General features: G+C 43.2%; 1 protein-coding gene across 1 annotated transcript in view; it reads left to right on the top strand.

Moving 5' to 3' along the window:
* The window catches only part of plekha6 (pleckstrin homology domain containing, family A member 6), a 93,513-nt gene that overhangs the window by 35,310 nt on the left and 40,110 nt on the right, over positions 1–18,093 (top strand). The window contains exon 7 of the mRNA XM_056273327.1: positions 17,162–17,277. Coding sequence (XP_056129302.1) covers positions 17,162–17,277 — 116 coding nt within the window. The remainder of the gene's footprint in view (positions 1–17,161; positions 17,278–18,093) is intronic.

The raw sequence follows: 18,093 nt of genomic DNA on the forward strand, positions 1-18,093 counted from the left end.
CAGCTGAATGATTACATTGCAAAAGGAGTTTTTCAGAGGGACCTATATTATGTTTCTGTTACAGAAAGTGCAAAATAACAAGCAGGCGCTATAACACTTATATAACAGTGTCTTAAATATAACAAGCTACTTTGCATTGACAAGTTCAGTAGCCAGAGTAGGGTTTGGGAGCTCAGTTATATAAGACGTGTAGTCTCTGTCAAAGCAAACATTATCATATCACTTATGACAAGTGACAGTGACATGTATGTCCCCTACCAGTCCAGCTTCAGGCGTATCATCTGCATTTATGCCAGTAAAACGCCCCTCAAAAAAAAAAAAAAAAAAAAAAAAAAAAACCTGAAAATGAATTGACCAAGTTTCAGTTAGTTAAAAATCTTTTATTTTTTGTGGATATTTTTGCCTTTTTTTTCTCCCCAATTGTACTTGGCCAATTACCCCGCTCTTCCGGGCCGTCCCGGTCACTGCTCCACACCTTCTGCCGAGGGCTGCAGACTACCACATGCTTCCTCCGATACATGTGGAGTCACCAACCGCTTCGTTTCACCTGACAGTGAGGAGTTTCGCCAGGGGGACGTAGCGCATGGGAGGATCACGCTATTCCGCCCCAGTTCCCCCCCACACCCCATACCGATACTAGAAAGGTATCGCAATACCCTGCCGTTAAAAACGGTATTATACCCCCATTTTATTGGTACCAGTACTTTAAGAATGACGGTGTTTTGATAAGAGCCGTATTTCCTATGAGTTGAGTCAATGCGCGACAGTGGGGCGGCTCCGCTTCCACTCCCTTCAGGCGTAGTGGGCATGTCAACCATGTTTTCCTTTCTCTCATATGCACACTGCAGCTTTTTTTGAGAGGCATGCTGACCCGCCACAGCTTGTTGACTAAGCAGATGCAGGGAGCGATAATATAACATTATTTGGCTTACTTAAACAACAGACAGAGCAAGCCCACACACATCACATAGCCTGTCTGTAGAACGACCAAGACAGTCATTATGACTGCTTTGGATTTTCAAAGTTTAATACCTTTTTAGACAGACCTGCCGCTCCCTGAATTCTCCTAAAATTGCATATTGAAATGAGTTTTAGATCAACTGCACAAAAAATAAGTTATGATAAGATCTACCTAAAATAATAATGAGCGGTCAAAATGACCGCTCGTAATTTGCGCGTCATCTCACTATTTCTGACGTGTGTGGGTCGCATCATTTCCGTCGCAAAGTTCATTGTTCTGTCCTAGAAACACACTAGCGTTCTCCGCTGCAGAGTAATAGTCTAAACTTGATTTTTGATTATTTCCAACATGTGTGGTTACAGACGTCGTTTCAGGCGCACCATGACTACCACCGAGGCATTGCAGTATTTACAGGCGTTGGACAGCGGACATTTTAAATTGTTTGAAAAATAGTATCAAAAGTTTTAAAATGTTAATTTTGGTGTCAGTTAGTTTCTTAACAGACATACTAACATATACAATGCATTAATATCTGAATTAGGTATTTATCTTGACAGAATATAGTTTAGAAACCGTGGCAGTCAAAATGACTGCCCATGGTCGTTCTAGTAGTTTTTAAGTTCTGGTTTTTGTTTTGGACTGTTTCAATATTTATTTTCAGTCCTTTTTTTTTACATTTCACGTTTTATAGGCCTTGCTACGTTTTTTAGATCAGCAATATGTGTTTTCCGTTTTGTTTTTCAGGTAATATTTTCACTTTTTCAATTTTGCTATTCAAGTTTGACCATGTCTCTCTGAACTTTAAATTGTTTAAAAATAGTGTTATAGTTGTAAGAATGTTAATTTTTGTGTCAGTCGTTTCCTAACAGACATACTAACATATGCAATGCATTAATATCTCAATTGGGTATTACCTTGACAGAATATATAGAGTTTTAAACCGGCGGTCATTTTGACTGCCCATGGTCGTTTTAGGTAGAAGTGAAATCCAAGTCGTTATAGTGTTAAACCCAGACAGACCAAGGGAACCAACTCATCCAACTTGGCAATGCATCTCGCCGACAGACATGCTGGCCTGTTCAAGGAATTCAAAGAGTGACAGGTTGGCGAATGTGATCGATAACATAATTACATGCCCTCATATATAAGTCAAATGAGTGTGATTTATTTTGTGAGGAGTGAACTTTTTTCACCATTAGAGTTCGACGAAGATGAAACGATATATCGTGCAGCCCTAGTTGGATGGTTATGTCTGTTGTCTCCAGAATCCTACATGTATTCCTACCAGCCAAGGGACGAACCCCGAACCTTCCCTTCTGTGTCTCTCCTACTTTCTCCTTCTCCATTACACTCTCATGATGAATACAAAATACTAAGATGGGTGGCCTACCTGCTCTGCTTTTTAAAACAAAAATTGTAAGGGCGTACAAGTGGCGTGGCGGTTTATTCCATTGCCTACCAACACAGGGATCGCTGGTTCGAATCCCTGTAATACCTCCAGCTTGGTCGGGCATCCCTACAGACACAATTGGTCATGTCTGTGGGTGGGAAGCCAGATATGGGTGTGTCCTCGTCACTGCACTAGCATCTCCTCTGGTCGGTCTGGGCACCTTTTCGGGGGGGGGGGGACTTGGGGGAATAGTGTGATCCTCCCAAGCGCTGCGTCCCCCTGGCAGCATTCCTCACTGTTGGGTGAAAAGAAGTGGCTGGTGACTCCACATGCATTGGAGGAGGCATGTGGTCGTCTGCAGCCCTCCCCAGCTTGGCAGAGGGGGTGGAGCAGTGACCGGGATGGCTTGGAAGAGTGGGGTAATTGGCCAAGCACAATTGGGGAGAAAAAGGGCAGAGAAAAAAAATCCTAAATAAATAAATAAAAATAAAATTTATATTAGTATCTTGAAAAGAGACAAGTTTGCATTTAAAACCTTGAAATTAGAAATTAATACATAAAACAAGTTGACGAAAAATAATATGGCAGTAAAATATTTTCTTATGCTTGTGCAATTTTTCTTATTATTGTTCCAGCACTTATATTAAACCTAAATGTCTTTATTAAGTCAAGTCAAGTCAATTTTATTTGTGTAGCCCAATATCACAAATTACAAATTTGCCTCAGTGAACTTGACAGCAACACAACATCCTGTCCTTAGACCCTCGCATCGGATAAGGAACAACTCCCTACAAAAAACCTTTAACAGGGAGAAAAAAATAGGAAGAAACCTCAGGGAGAGCAACATAGGAGGATTCGCTCTCCCAAGACAGACAACATACAATGGATGTTGTGTTTACACAAATTACATAATACAACATTGAAAGATGATAACAGAATTATAATGGAATTATAAGATATCTGAAGAATATGATGAGGAGGATGCCAAGCAGTGTCCAAATACCATCGGAACAGCCTAGGACCAGAGCCACGCGACCTCCATCACCATGTTAAAAAAAAAGAAAGAGTTTAGATACAGTGTCAGAGAAATCTGCCGTTATGTTTATTAATATTGATTAAGTGAGAGAGATATGCTGCTTTTGCAGCAGATAAATCATGCTTGTATTTCAATAACACTGGTGCCACGATAGGCAAAACACTTCCAATTTTGATTTTCGCCATTTACGTTCCAGTTTCCTGTAAGCCTGCTTAAGAGCACGTGTCTCGTCGTTAAATTAGCGTGTAGGCCTCTTTAGTCACCTAGCCCTGGCAGTGAGAGATGCAACTGAATCGAGGAGACTAGAGAGGGCCACATTTAATTCACTAGTGAGATTTTCAACAGAGTGACTCTCTACAGTGAAAGGAGCCAAGACTTCAGGCAGCTGCTGGCCAAATGCAGCTACAGTAGATGGACTGATGTGGCGAGTGGCAATTACATCTGTGCTGACATTAACAGGACAGGCCAATAATGCTTCAAATTTGATGAGAAAATGATCTGACACAGCAGATGTGGTTGGCAAGACATGCAGTTCAGAAACAGCTCTCCCTTTAGGTAAAACCAAATCAAGGGTGTTACCACTCCAATAACTCGACTCCTGAACAAACTGAGCGAACCCAAAAGTATCAACAAGAGCCAAAAAGGCTTTACTTAGAGGATCAGCAGCCCTATTCAGATGAGTATTGAAATCACCAAGAATTAGAATCTCATCAGAATGAGTAACATGACTAAGACAAACTCTCCAAATTCTTCAAGAAATAGTGAGTAACAGCCAGGAGGTTGATAGAATATCACAATTTGACCCGAGCCAAGTCTATTCATGGCTGAGGGAGGTGGACCAAGAACAAGACCCTCAAAAGACTGGAATTTAGATTCAAATCTGGAAGTCAGATTGAAAATAGATTTAGATATTAAGGCAACACCCCATCTTGTTTATTTGTCTGCGCTACATGGGCATAAGTGTAGTTGGGTGGGGACGCTTCATCTTGTGGAAGTGATCAGTAGTAGGCAGAACTTTAGAGCTACCACTAGATGAAATATTAATTGGAATTAGACACCTTGTTGACAGTTTTGATGACCGACGCTTTGCACGATATGTGGTCACACTTTTGATAACATTAGATGTTTGGTTCTGTAGATTATTAGGTACGTCGTTGCATATTTCACCCCCACCAGTGGTAGGTATGATTATTAGATTATTGTGATTCATACATTTAGGAAAGGAGAGTTTGGGAGCAATACAGCAGGGTAGGGAGACAGTCTCAATGTTATAGACCAAGCTGTCAGTCTGATAATCTGCATTAGGAGAAATTCCCTGACTAAACATGTTAATTAAAATAATTGACTCCACATGCGCACTAGATTTAAACCTAGCAGGCTCTCTAATCACCTGCAACCTGCTGAAAGATAAAATTTTTTAAAAAAAATGATGAAAAAAAATAAAATATGTGAGTCACATCCTGCCAAAAAAAAATACCACCACATTATATTAAGGTGAAACCGTTTGTAAGACTTCTATATTTGAACATACCTCTAGTGGTGTTGTGCTGATGCACTTGGTCAGATGATCCAGCTCTTTCAAAAGCCGTGAGTCTTTCACATTCTTCATGAGTGCTATGCGGGCTTCAGATCCTGGCCTTAACCAAAGCTTACTTCTTTGGTTCATCTCATCAAGGGGTTCACGAGCACATCGGTGATAAAGCCTGTTCCCTGGCCAGTCAGGTCAGTTGGTAACATGGTGTATTAATGATACCCATTTCTCTTTCAACACCTCGGCGTCACCCCCACAGGTTTGTGCACTCCGCCATAAATGATGTATAATGGATGGAATCCACTCTCCCAGGCCTTCACATTCCCTCCTCTTAGCTGCAGTGGCATTTTTCTGGATTACAGACCCTCATTTCTTTAACAATTTGTGGATGTCTGTGAGTGGAGATGGTTGAGACATTCAATCCATTTTCTTCTATGGCTTTAAGAGCGTCCTTAAAACCTTTGATTCCCAAGGCATTAGAGTTCGAAAAATGGGTGCAACTTATTACTTTGAAGTCGACAACCTTTTGACTGCACGTCTGAAAAAGTGTATGTGCAGTATTTGGCTGAGTGGCCTGGAGAGACGCACTGGCCATCTCAACAGAGTACAACTTCTACTTCTCATGATTCATGGTAGTTAACACTTTACTGTACTCTTTGGTCCATGTTTTTCCAATAACAGGAAACACAAACTTCTTCCTCGGTGTTGTTAAATTGTCTTCACTTATTGTTTTGCGGTTCATGTTTCTACAGAACCATTAAAATTTAGCAAAATGGATGCTGTTGAAGAAAACTAATTCTGCCAAAAGCAGGTTTCCTGCCCCTTTGGTCCCACTCAGAGTAGGCTGAGTCTGCCATCTGTACCTACAGCCATTAGCACATGTGAGCTCTAGTGTCAACTGTGATCCTTCACTTTGCAGCTCCTTCGTATCTTCCTTGAAAATCAAAGTGCCACACTTTAAACAATACTAAAGCAATTGTTTTAACTGTTCCTCAAAAACTAGAAAAAGCCAATATTCTTCATGGGTGTCAGTTGAAGCTTATGATTCCTGGGTGATTTGAGAAGGCTCAGATGAACTTACATTTACATTTGCGTTCCAGATCAGATAGTCTGTACTGTGGGTGACTATCCTCGCTAAGTTCATCATCTGGGAGGAACAGATACTGGGACTAACTGTCCCCCTCTATTTGTTTATCCAACTCAATTTTATGTTTACCCGCATAAACACAGTCGGTAGTTACCAGATAGTGCAAATCTGACAGCCACTGTACCACTGCATCAGACATGTCTGTGTCTATATCTGTCTGAAATGCTGCATCGGTTTTACTTGGAGAACACTACACTTAAGGATTGCTGAACTGACTGAACGGGTGGATTGCTAGGTTCCTCCATAATCAGGGTCATGTCCGATGGTTCGCCTTCAGAGGCTTGAACTGCAGGAGCGGGTTGTTTACATCCTAGCAGGAGAGCGTCCAGTGTCTCCTCTGTCGTTAACCTTTCTTTTGAGTGGATTTCCCTCGCTATCCAAGGGCGTTTAGACCCCTTGTGGGTGAAAATTGAAGGCACAAAATTTGTTTTTAGTCTTCATTTATAACAAGCAGCACCTGTGATCTCTCTTAGCAGCTGTGGTTGACTAAATGCATCAAATGCATCAGGAGAGAAGTTGCAAAAACACAGCCGCGGGTCTTTAGGAAGTTGTATTCGTCCGCAAGCATTTTCCCGCCCTTTCTTCTCTTCTTATCGCTAGGAAAGCTGTGAAGATTTACATCACTTCTTTTTTTGCCCTTCATCTGGAAACTACAACCAAAAGCAGCACCGCATTGTATTGATAATTTATCTACTGTGGGCCATTAAAAATAGCAACAGGTAATGGTAGCACCATTAGCTTACCTCTCAAGCGCAACCAATTCCCGTCATCGACCCAGAGTGCATTGCACACGTAAAGTAGTGCAAACTCCATAGGTCAAAATATATGAAATGTTGAGGATTTTTAACATGATGAAAACATTTCATGCATTTCTAACAACTTATTTTAGTTGGAGAGGGCAATTATAGCATATTAAGGCCTACAAGTCCTAATAGTCGGGGTTCCTTCAAATGTATCAATCCACACGACCCCCCCACCATTTTTTTACAGTTCGAGTCTATTTTTGTCATGTTAGTGACGTGGAATCTGCACACGGCTGTCACACAAATATCCCGTTGTATGTGTTTTTAATTTATTAACCATATCTACATTGATCGATTAAGAGTCCCAGTCCATCTATGAGGTTGTCTGTTTCACTACAGGCAGATTCCCCTCACTCACTAAAGGTGGGCGTGGAAATAAAATCAATCAATACATACAATAACTGCTGATTTCCTCCCATGAAGCCGACATGAAAACTATTTTGAGTCATTTAAGTTCTGCTGTCAGTCAGCCTGGTGAAGGCAGGTTAGCCGGCCACCGTCCACTCGGTACCCCGGGAGCTGCTGCTGACAGACAAGATGAAATGGGCGGAGGCGTCCAAACGCAGACAGCAGTCAGTATGGATTGGATGACAGAATGCTTGTGCGCTGCTCACGTCTCGCGTCCCTCTCACGTCCTCTATGAGTGAGTGAGTGACCACAATTTGCGACGAGTAGCCCACGGCGGCAGTTGTGCGGTGCCACCCGCGCGGCGCTGTGGGAACAACATGTGCTTTATATTATTTTCAAAATGTAATCCTGAAAAATAATCCCCATTTTTAAACATTTTATTGGTAATCGGATTACTTTTTTTCCCCTGTAATTGTATTGGAATACAGTTAATTTTTTTTACCCTGATTACGTAACGGCTGTTACTGTATTCTTTCTGTTTTTTTGGGCCCCCCCCTTTCCCTGCAGTTTTACTTGGCTGATTACCCCACTCTTCCAAGCCATCCCGGTCGCTGCCTCACCCCCTCTGCCGATCTGGGGAGGGCTGCAGACTACCACATGCGTCCTCCGATACATGTGGAGTCGCCAGCCGCTTTTCACCTGACAGTGAGGATATTCGCCAGGGGGACGTAGCACGTGGGAGGATCACGCTATTCCCTCCGGTTCCCCCTCCCCCCCGAACAAGCACCCTGGCTGACCAGAGGAGGCGCTAGTGGAGCGACCAGGACATATACCCACATCCGGCTTCCCCACCCGCAGACACGACCAATAGTGTCTGTAGGGGACACCTGACCAAGCCGGAGGTAACACGGGGATTCGAACCGGCGATCCCCGTGTTGGTAGGCAATGGAATAGACTGCCACACCACCTGGACGCCGTTACTGTATTCCATTACTCACCAAGCCTGTCTTTTGGCTAGTTTTAAGCACTCATCTGCTTCAAAGCTACGGTATTTATGCTTATTTCAGGAAATCTAATCAAGTGAATTTGGCTCACTCCATTTCTTTTCTTTTTTTTTTAAATTTTGCTTAATGCAAGCAAATCTTTCTGATTTAATATGTATTTTTTTCTTGTTTCTGAAGAGACACTTTTTACAGTGAGTAACAGAGGGACAAAGACAGAAATGGGACAGTGTTCGATATGTACCTTTTATCAGCCCATGTGTGTGTTTTTAGACGAGGAACTGTGCAAAGTGTACCATATATGTATGCATGTGTGTGTTTCTGTGCGTCCCTGTGTGCACATGCCTGTGTGTCTGTCTCACTGTGGGTGTCCAGCTAGACAGGAATTTTTCAGTTCGATAATGTACGACAACGATCATGAGGTTACTGGTGTCAAAAGACCAGAGAGCATGTTTGACTGCTCAGAGACGCCGTGTACTATGGCCACACACACAGACAACTCCCCCTCTACTCAAGCACACACACACACACACACACACTGCACATTGAACAGTTTCATCATAGACAAACACACTCATGGACAGGTACAATTGTGTTTGAGACCCACATGCCAGGTACACGGTGTACAAAGAGTACACACACCCAGACAGACACACAAAATGGGATGGATGTGAGTCATCTGTAACAGCTTGCTTAACAGGATGCTGTTGTATAATCTGCTAATCACATAAGGTTGTCAAGACGGCCTTTACATGTGGTGATTCATGTTTCAGATGGAGAACTGCAGATTCCAAGTAAAGAAATAAAGACAGATTTTAATAAACGTCACCCTTAACATGTCGCAATTTGTTTTCAAATGAAAACGCTCCGTATGATTCCTTAGATTAGTGCATCCTTAACTTTATGATGGCTTTCCTTAATTCATTTGTCCCCTCAGATGATAGTAGTATTCAGTAAAAGTGCACTACCCTTATATCATCATTTCCACTATTCTGAACTTTGAGCTTGGTCTTGCGTAGGGGGAAGGACAAACAGAGAGATTGAAATCCACGAGGAGGGGGGGGGGGTGATGGACAAATAGAGCAGTATGAAGAGAGCGATAAGCAAAGCTGAAAAGTCCAGGAGGTGGAGAGAGATGTGGGGGGAGAAATGAAAGAAGGAAGGGGAACAATGGAAGGGTAGGGAAGGATACTGGATGATATAGAAATGTGTGACACATAATACGCCCTCCCCTCCCCTCCCCGTTTTCCCCGTAGCCACTGCCTCCCTTATTGGGTATGTAGGCAAGTCCCTGCTGGTTTCAGCCAATTGCATCACCTCCCCATCACTGTATGGGTGGGGTCCAAATACGCCATACTGTGGGGGTGGCGCCTAAATATACTCCACGCTGGAAGGAAATGACTTGGAGGCAAGTGACATCATTTCCCTTATGATTATGAGCATCTTCCTCACACACTCACACACACATTGACTTAACACCATCAGTCATACGCTCTTCTAACACACACACACACATGCGCACACACACATCCTGGTAACTGATCATGTGCGGCATATATCTGCCGTGTCTCCAGCTCGCTCAACTACACCCTTCAGTGAGCAGCAGTAGCTGCTGTGTCTGTATGGACTTGATGTGTTCATACATAACACACAACAAGATTTAATCATTTGCACGCACACAAAAAAAAATGCTTGCATCAGGATGACTATAAATTTGTAGCGCTACAAGGAAAAGACGTGTTTAAAAAAAAATCAAAATAGCATAAGAAAAATTCTACTGTATTTAATGAAGGTAAATTATAATTTATGGTTATCAATACGGAGATGTCTCCCCGTCATTATTTTTGTGTAATGCAGCAAATCGGTTTCTAACAGTGATTGTGTTGATGATTGTGGCAGTAGAAACAGGACGTTGCTGGAGTGAGCAGGAACACTGCTTGGAGACTGGATTGGAATTGCTAACCACTGCTGGGGGTGGGGGAGGGGGAGGGGGTAGGACATGGGGATCAAGAGGGAGGAGGGGAGGAAAGGTCAACAGACGGATGGGAACGCATGCACCATGAAATCTGCACACATGAAACATGCATACATTCACGTGTGTCGTGTGCACACATGATCGCACACCCACCCACTCCACCTCCGACTCCATCCACTCCATCACTTGCAAACAAAAGCAAACCTCATCGAAGCTTCTACACACACAACTAGCACACAAATAGCTCACTCAAGTTACCAGTCTTCTCAATGATGACACTCCTGTTTTGTATAGACCCAAATTTAACTTATTTATTTGATATTAATAATAAATATTGAATATGTATTAATTAAATAGGTTATTATATATTATTTAATATTAAGTAAATATTTCTTCATTAAATGTTTATTGATAATTATGTATCTAATATATAAAGACACATAGAAGGACACAAATAAACAGATGTTAAGTCAAATCATTTTAAGTCAGTATTATTTGTATAGCCCAAATATCACAAATTACAAATTTGCCTCAGGGAGCTTTACAGCAACACAACATCCTGTGCTTAGACTCTCGCATTGGATAAGGAACAACTCCCTTAAAAAAAAAAACAACCCTTTAACAGGGAGGAAAAATAGGAAGAAACCCCAGGGAGAGCAACAGAGGAGGGATCTCTCTCCCAAGACGGACAACATGCAATGGGTGTTGTGTTTACACAATTTACACAATACAACATTGAAAGAGGATAACAGACTTATAATGGAATTATAAGGAGGATGCCAAGCAGTGTCTAGACGCCACCGGAACAGCCCAGGACCTGAGCCATGTGACCACCATCACCATGTAGACCTGACAAGAGGACAGACTACACATGCACACAGGGGAGACTCACATCACACCGTTCACATACACAGGAGAAGAGACAAGAGAAAACAGTTACACATCGGAGAGAGGAGGATGTAACATTGAAACAGGATATGGATTTAAAAGATATATATTAAAAAAAAAATGACGTGGAGGATGCCAAGCAGTGTCCCAGTGGTGACCACCATCACCGTGGAGACCTGGGAGGAGGACAGACTACACGTGCACACAGGCGAGACTCACACCATTCACATACACGGGAGAAGAGACGGCAGAAGATATCACTGAGACAGAAATTGACCCACCATGCAGTACAGGTTGTGAAGCACTCAACTTAAAGGCAACTAATTGTAGGTTAAGGCAAAAAGATGAGTTTTTAGTTTGGATTCAATGGACTCAACTGACTGATTGTCTGACGGCAGCAGGCGGGTTATTCCACAAGAACGGAGCCCGATAGGAAAAGGCCCTGCCATCAGCTGACTTCTTTTTAACTTTGGGTACACACAGGAGCCCTGTATTTTTAGAGTGAAGTGCTCAAGATGGAATGTATGATTTAAGGAGATCAGACAGGTAGGATGGGGCAAACCCATTTAGGATTTTATAAGTCAGCAGAAGCACCTTGTGTTCTGATCTAACATGGATAGGAAGCCAGTGAAGGGAGGCAAGAATTGGTGTAATATGGTCCGATTTCCTAGATTTAGTTAGGATTCTAGCAGCAGCATTCTGAACCATCTGAAGACTTTTAGGACTCGCATGTGGCAGACCTGAGAACAGAACAATACAGTAATCAAGTCTGGATGAAACAAATGCATGTATTAGAGTCTCTGCGTCAGCCATGGACAGGAAAGACCGAATTTTAGCTATGTTACGTAAGTGAAAAAAAAGGCAGTCTTGGTGATTTCCTTAACATGCTTATCAAAGTAAAAGCTGGGATCAAATGCAACACCAAAATTTTTGGCTGCAACACTTTGTGAAATAAGTTGTTGATTGTTATCGTTACTTGATCAAATTGGCGTCTGTCTCTAGCAGGGCCAACGGCCAGCATCTCAGTTTTATCCCAATTTAAAAGCAGGAAATTTAGTGACATCCAGTTTGATGTTAATTTGAGAGATGGTTTTTTTGTGACGCGCAAGCACACACAAACTGCACACCATCACACACACACACACACACATATATATATATACATACACTCACTGGCCACTTTATTAGGTACACCTTGCTAGTACCGGGTTGGACCCCCTTTTGCCTTCAGAACTGCCTTAATCCTTCGTGGCATAGATTCAACAAGGCACTGGAAACATTCCTCAGAGAGTTTGGTCCATATTGACATGATAGCATAACGCAGTTGATGCTGGTTTGTCGGCTGGACATCCATGATGCGAATCTCCCGGTCCACCACATCCCAAAGGTGCTCTATTGGATTGAGATCTGGTGACTGTGGAGGCCATTTGAGTACAGTGAACTCATTGTCATGTTCAAGAAACCAGTCTGAGATGATTCGAGCTTTATGACATAGCGCGTTATCCTGCTGGAAGTAGCCATCAGAAGATGGGAATGCTGTGGTCATAAAGGGATGGACATGGTCAGCAACAATACTCAGGTAGGCTGTGGCGTTGACACGATGCTCAATTGGTACTAAGGGGCCCAAAGTGTGCCAAGAAAATATCCCCCACACCATTACACCACCACCACCAGCCTTAACCGTTGATACAAGGCAGGATGGATCCATGCTTTCATGTTGTTGACGCCAAATTCTGACCCTACCATCCGAATGTCGCAGCAGAAATCGAGACTCATCAGACCAGGCAACATTTTTCCAATCTTCTATTGTCCAATTTTGGTGAGCCTGTGCGAATTGTAGCCTCAGTTTCCTGTTCTTAGCTGACAGGAGTGGCACCCGGTGTGGTCTTCTGCTGCTGTAGCCCATCTGCCTCAAGGTTCGACGTGTTGTGCGTTCAGAGATGCTCTTCTGCATACCTCGGTTGTAATGAGTGGTTATTTGAGTTACTGTTGCCTTTCTATCAGCTCGAACCAGTCTGGCCATTCTCCTCTGACCTCTGGCATCAACAAGGCATTTTCGCCCACAGAACTGCCGCTCACTGGATATTTTCTCTTTTTCGGACCGTTCTCTGTAAACCCTAGAGATGGTTGTGCGTGAAAATCCCAGTAGATCAGCAGTTTCTGAAATACTCAGACCAGCCCGTCTGGCACCAACAACCATGCCACGTTCAAAGTCACTTAAATCACCTTTCTTCCCCATTCTGATGCTCGGTTTGAACTGCAGCAGATCGTCTTGACCATGTCTACATGCCTAAATGCATTGAGTTGCTGCCATGTGATTGGCTGATTAGAAATTTGCGTTAACGAGCAGTTGGACAGGTGTGCCTAATAAAGTGGCCGGTGAGTGTATTTGCACTTGTGTACAAGTATGAAAATGCGTTAAAATATGCACAGTGGACATAAATGCATGCATTTATTGATAAGGGTTTTTTTTTCAGTAGAGAGGTGAAAAAGAGAGTGCAGGCAGGTTGGAGTGGGTGGAGAAGTGTGTCAGGAGTGATTTGCGACAGAAGGGTACCAGCAAGAGTTAAAGGGAAAGTTTACAAGATGGTTGTGAGACCAGCTATGTTATATGGTTTGGAGACAGTGGCACTGACGAAAAGACAGGAGGCGGAGCTGGAGGTGGCAGAGTTGAAGATGCTAAGATTTTCACTGGGAGTAACGAAGAAGGACAGGATTAGGAACGATTATATTAGAGGGACCGCTCAGGTTGGACGGTTTGGAGACAAAGCAAGAGAGGCAAGATTGAGATGGCTTGGACATGTGTGGAGGAGAGATGCTGAGTATATTGGGAGAAGGATGCTGAATATGGAGCTGCCAGGGAAGAGGAGAAGAGGAAGGCCAAAGAGGAGGTTTATGGATGTGGTGAGGGAAGACATGCAGGTGGCTGGTGTGACAGAGGAAGACGCAGAAGACAGGAAGAAATGGAAACGGATGATCCGCTGTGGCGACCCCTAACGGGAGCAGCCGAAAGTAGTAGTAGTAGTAGTAGTTTTTCCCCTCTGACCATAACAGAGAAGTTTATTAATATCAGCCAACAATATCTGTAATTGCTAAGCCCCAATTTTGAACAGCGAAAATCTCAGTACGTTGTACTCTCAGAGGCTGTGCAAAAACAGTTGTTTCCCACACACCCTTATCTCGAAGCTGTTGATGACCGAGTTCTTTTCCTAAATTGTTACAAACATCCCAACTGAAATTGCACATTTCTGGAAAAAACCAACTGCATTTCGTTCTGGGAGTTTGGGTTTGCGCCGCCCTGAGCTTTTCAGTTCCGTTTGTGTTGTCTGTTCTGTCTTTCAGTGTGAGGCGTAACTCTTCAGGCTTTTGCTTCTTGCTCAACATGAGCGAAAAGATGTGTTTGATGGTTTTGTTTTTACTTTTATTTATTCATTCAACCTTTATTTAGACTCGGAAATATATTGAGGTAAAGACCTAATTTTCAGGCGGCACGGTTGCGCAGTGGTTAGTGCGGTCGCCTCACCGCAAGAAGGTCCTGGGTTTGAACCCCGGAGTTGTCCAACCTTGGGGGTCGTCCTCTGTGTGGAGTTTGCATGTTCTCCCCGTGTCTGCATGGGTTTCCTCCGGGTGCTCAAGTTTCCTCCCACAGTCCAAAGACATATAGGTCAGGTGAATCGGCCATACTAAATTGTCCCTAGGTGTGAATGTGTCGGCCCTGTGGTGGACTGGCGGCCTGTCCAGGGTGTCTCCCCGCCTGCCGCCCAATGACTGCTGGGATAGGCTCCAGCATCCCACGACTCTGATTGGGATAAGTGGCTTGGATAATGGATGGATGGATGGCTGGATGGATCTCATTTCCAATACAGCTGAGCAAAACAAAACACAAAATCGAACAAACAACACATCCTAGGTGCCAACATACTCAACATCCCCTCTTAAAATGAGAGCATCTCCTGAACAGCCCACACTTCGTGGAAACAAAACTGAGCAGAATTGTGCCACAGGTTGTGAGTTAATGTGTTTTGGAGTTGAGGGCCAGGTTGGCCATGAACATTGCACTAAATGCTCTCACACAAGTGGTGAGCTATGAGGGCAATAGAGGTCAAATTTTGCAGTCAGCCCAACAGCACACAATCTGTCTTCTCTCTCTTGTTTCTTATCTCACACATACCCGAATTTGTATAGACACACACAGACAACCCAAATTGCCAGTTACATTTCATTAAGTAAAGGTGTTACCACAAACAAATAATTTTCATCACACAGAAAATGAAAAAACAGGTGTGTATGTAAGTAACCTGCTAACAGCTATTTCAGCATCTCTGATATATTCTCTGCACCACTGACCCTTATTACCTCTTATTTCGCCTGTATAAGTCAGTCCTTGTGTGTATATCTGAAGATTGTTGTGTTGTAGTGTTGTTATTCTATTTTAAGTACACTGAGAGAGCCACGAAACCAGAATCACATTCCATGTATGTGCAGACCTACATGGCCAGTAAACATGACTCTGATTATGTGATGACAAACATTTCGAGGCTGGCATACAAATATTTGTATGTACTCTAACCGTAGTCTTCATTTTTCATCTTATGTGTATGTGTTCTGGAATTAGTTGCATTCACTTTGTATTGGGTATCGATTATTGTCATTTAATGTCGAACTTTATCTACCAAATGGTACTCTTTACAAATCCATACAAACAAAACCTTGTTTCGCCTTCACAACTGACTGAATTACTGACTTGTGTGTCAGTGAGTGGTTTTTACACAAGACACTATCCAGCATGGCACGACATCAGCCACTGCTCTGAGAAGAGGTTTCTTACTCAGAATGACCTGGGGAAAACCCCAGAGGAGGTTTAATACTTGTTTTGCTGCACATAGCCCGTCGCTTTGTCTCATGTTGTAGTGACATCGTATCCAGTTAATTGCTAACACAGACTGTATCTGAATCTCTCATAAGTTCACTCATTTGTAATCTCTCATAATTTCACTCATTTGTAATATGTACACTAATTCACAATTAGTTTTTGTCAAGCTATCAAACGAATGATCATCAAATGCTCCATCGCTTCTCTGTGTCTTGCTGCCCTCATGTGGTCGATTGGTGACATTACAAGACATCAGATGCCCTTTTGCTATAGCTTTATCAAAAATATGTGTATATGATTCAGAGCTTGCCCTGTGATGGCCTGGCGGCCTGTCCAGGGTGTCTCCCCGTTTGCTGCCCAGTGACTGCTGGGATAGGCTTCAGCATCCCCGCCACCCTGAGAGCAGGATAAGCAGTTTGGATAATGGATGGATGGATGGATTCAGAGCTTCTTTTTTTTTCCACCTAAAAAAAAAAAAGAAAACCACAGCTCTTAAGGGCCCTAATGTTAATCTAGGCAGCAATACACAGTAGGGTATTTACTGTCCTAACCTTAAACACCCCTACCTAGATCCTGCAGATGACCATATCATGTACTAAATGACCTTTTGACACTTAACCCCTGATCCTTATCTCCCTCACTCTCTCCACTCCATCGCTTTCATATCCATTCCTGTGAGGATCCCTGGGCCTTAGCCGTCCTTCACTATGCCTGTGAAATAATCTAGGTAGTATTGTCTTTCATTACTCCTCTGTTTATCCCTTATCCTGTGCCAAGCAGCTGCATGAAAAAGTTTTCTCATTGCATGTCAGACTTACAGATTTTTTAGTAGTCGTATCCTAATTAAAACAAAACAAAAAAAAACGCACACACACACACACACACCTGCCCTGCGTTTTTTCCCCACATTGTATATTTTGCCGGTGCCTTCTCTATGTCAGTTTTAAATAAAATGCATGCAAATTCACTGCTTTGCTAAATACAGTACACAGCCAAAGAAATGTGTTACCTGCATGAGGGGGCATTTTATGTTGTAATGATAACCAGGGGGTGATTATAATGTATTGTTAATAATTTGCCTCTGTCTCATTGCCTTCTTTCTCTTCTTTCTCTTTCTCTCCAGGTTTGGCACAAGGAGGAGGAGGAGGGGGGGGGAGGAGGAGGAGGAGGAAGGGGAGTTTAAGAATCCTATTGTGTTCTGCATGCAGGCTGAACACGCAGGGACAAGGACCTACTATTTCAGCGCAGACAGCAAAGAGGAACAGGAAGAGTGGATCAAGGTTATGAGCAACGCTGCACAAGTAAATCTCCAGCTAACCGAGAGGTACGAAAGACAGGCGTTAAAGGAAAATACAGATAGACCAACACCCCCTCCCCCCGCCCTGCTGTCATACACACACACACACACACACACACACACACACACACACACACACACACACACACACACACACACGTAATGTTTCCACCCAAATGTCTTTATGCATGCCCAATAATCCAGGTAAGGAAATCACAGAAAGTTGAATCAGTTCATCTGGATTAGAGTCCTGCACGGGTTTGTTTTTTGAGACCCGCACCCGCCCCGCCCCCGGAACGTGCAATGCCGTACCCGCCCTGCAACCCGCACATATAAACCATTACTTCCGCAACCCCACCCGACCCATTGATACAAGACCTGCGACCCGACCCGAAACACTGCGAGACATGTCTCGCAGTGCTATGATGCAGGACGCACTCATGTAAACTATATATGCGCAGACAAATTTTACTGCTAGTTTGGCAACCCTCTCTTTGTCTTCCCTTTTGGTTGCTTTTAGGTCAACTTTTCTTGTAAAGTAGTGGTTAATTGTTGTTATACTGGTGGGAACATTGGCACGGCAGGTTTCAATGTGCTTCTTCAGTGACGACGTACCGAGTTTGCGGCTATCCTAAGCCAACACTTTTTGGCACTTTTCACAAGCAGCAAACCCATTGACTTGGTTATTTTCACCATCTATGAATACGCCAAAAGCCCCCCAGACATTGGACTTCGCTCTTGGAGAAGAATTGTCGGCAATCTGATATTCTCCACTAGCTATTTTTGCCTTCAGCTCATCAGCCATTTCAATTTCGAGCATGCTGCAGCAGCTTAAACGCTAAC

The sequence above is a fragment of the Lampris incognitus genome, chromosome 2 (genome assembly GCF_029633865.1).
Source record: "Lampris incognitus isolate fLamInc1 chromosome 2, fLamInc1.hap2, whole genome shotgun sequence".
In the NCBI taxonomy this organism is placed as follows: Eukaryota; Metazoa; Chordata; class Actinopteri; order Lampriformes; family Lampridae; genus Lampris; species Lampris incognitus.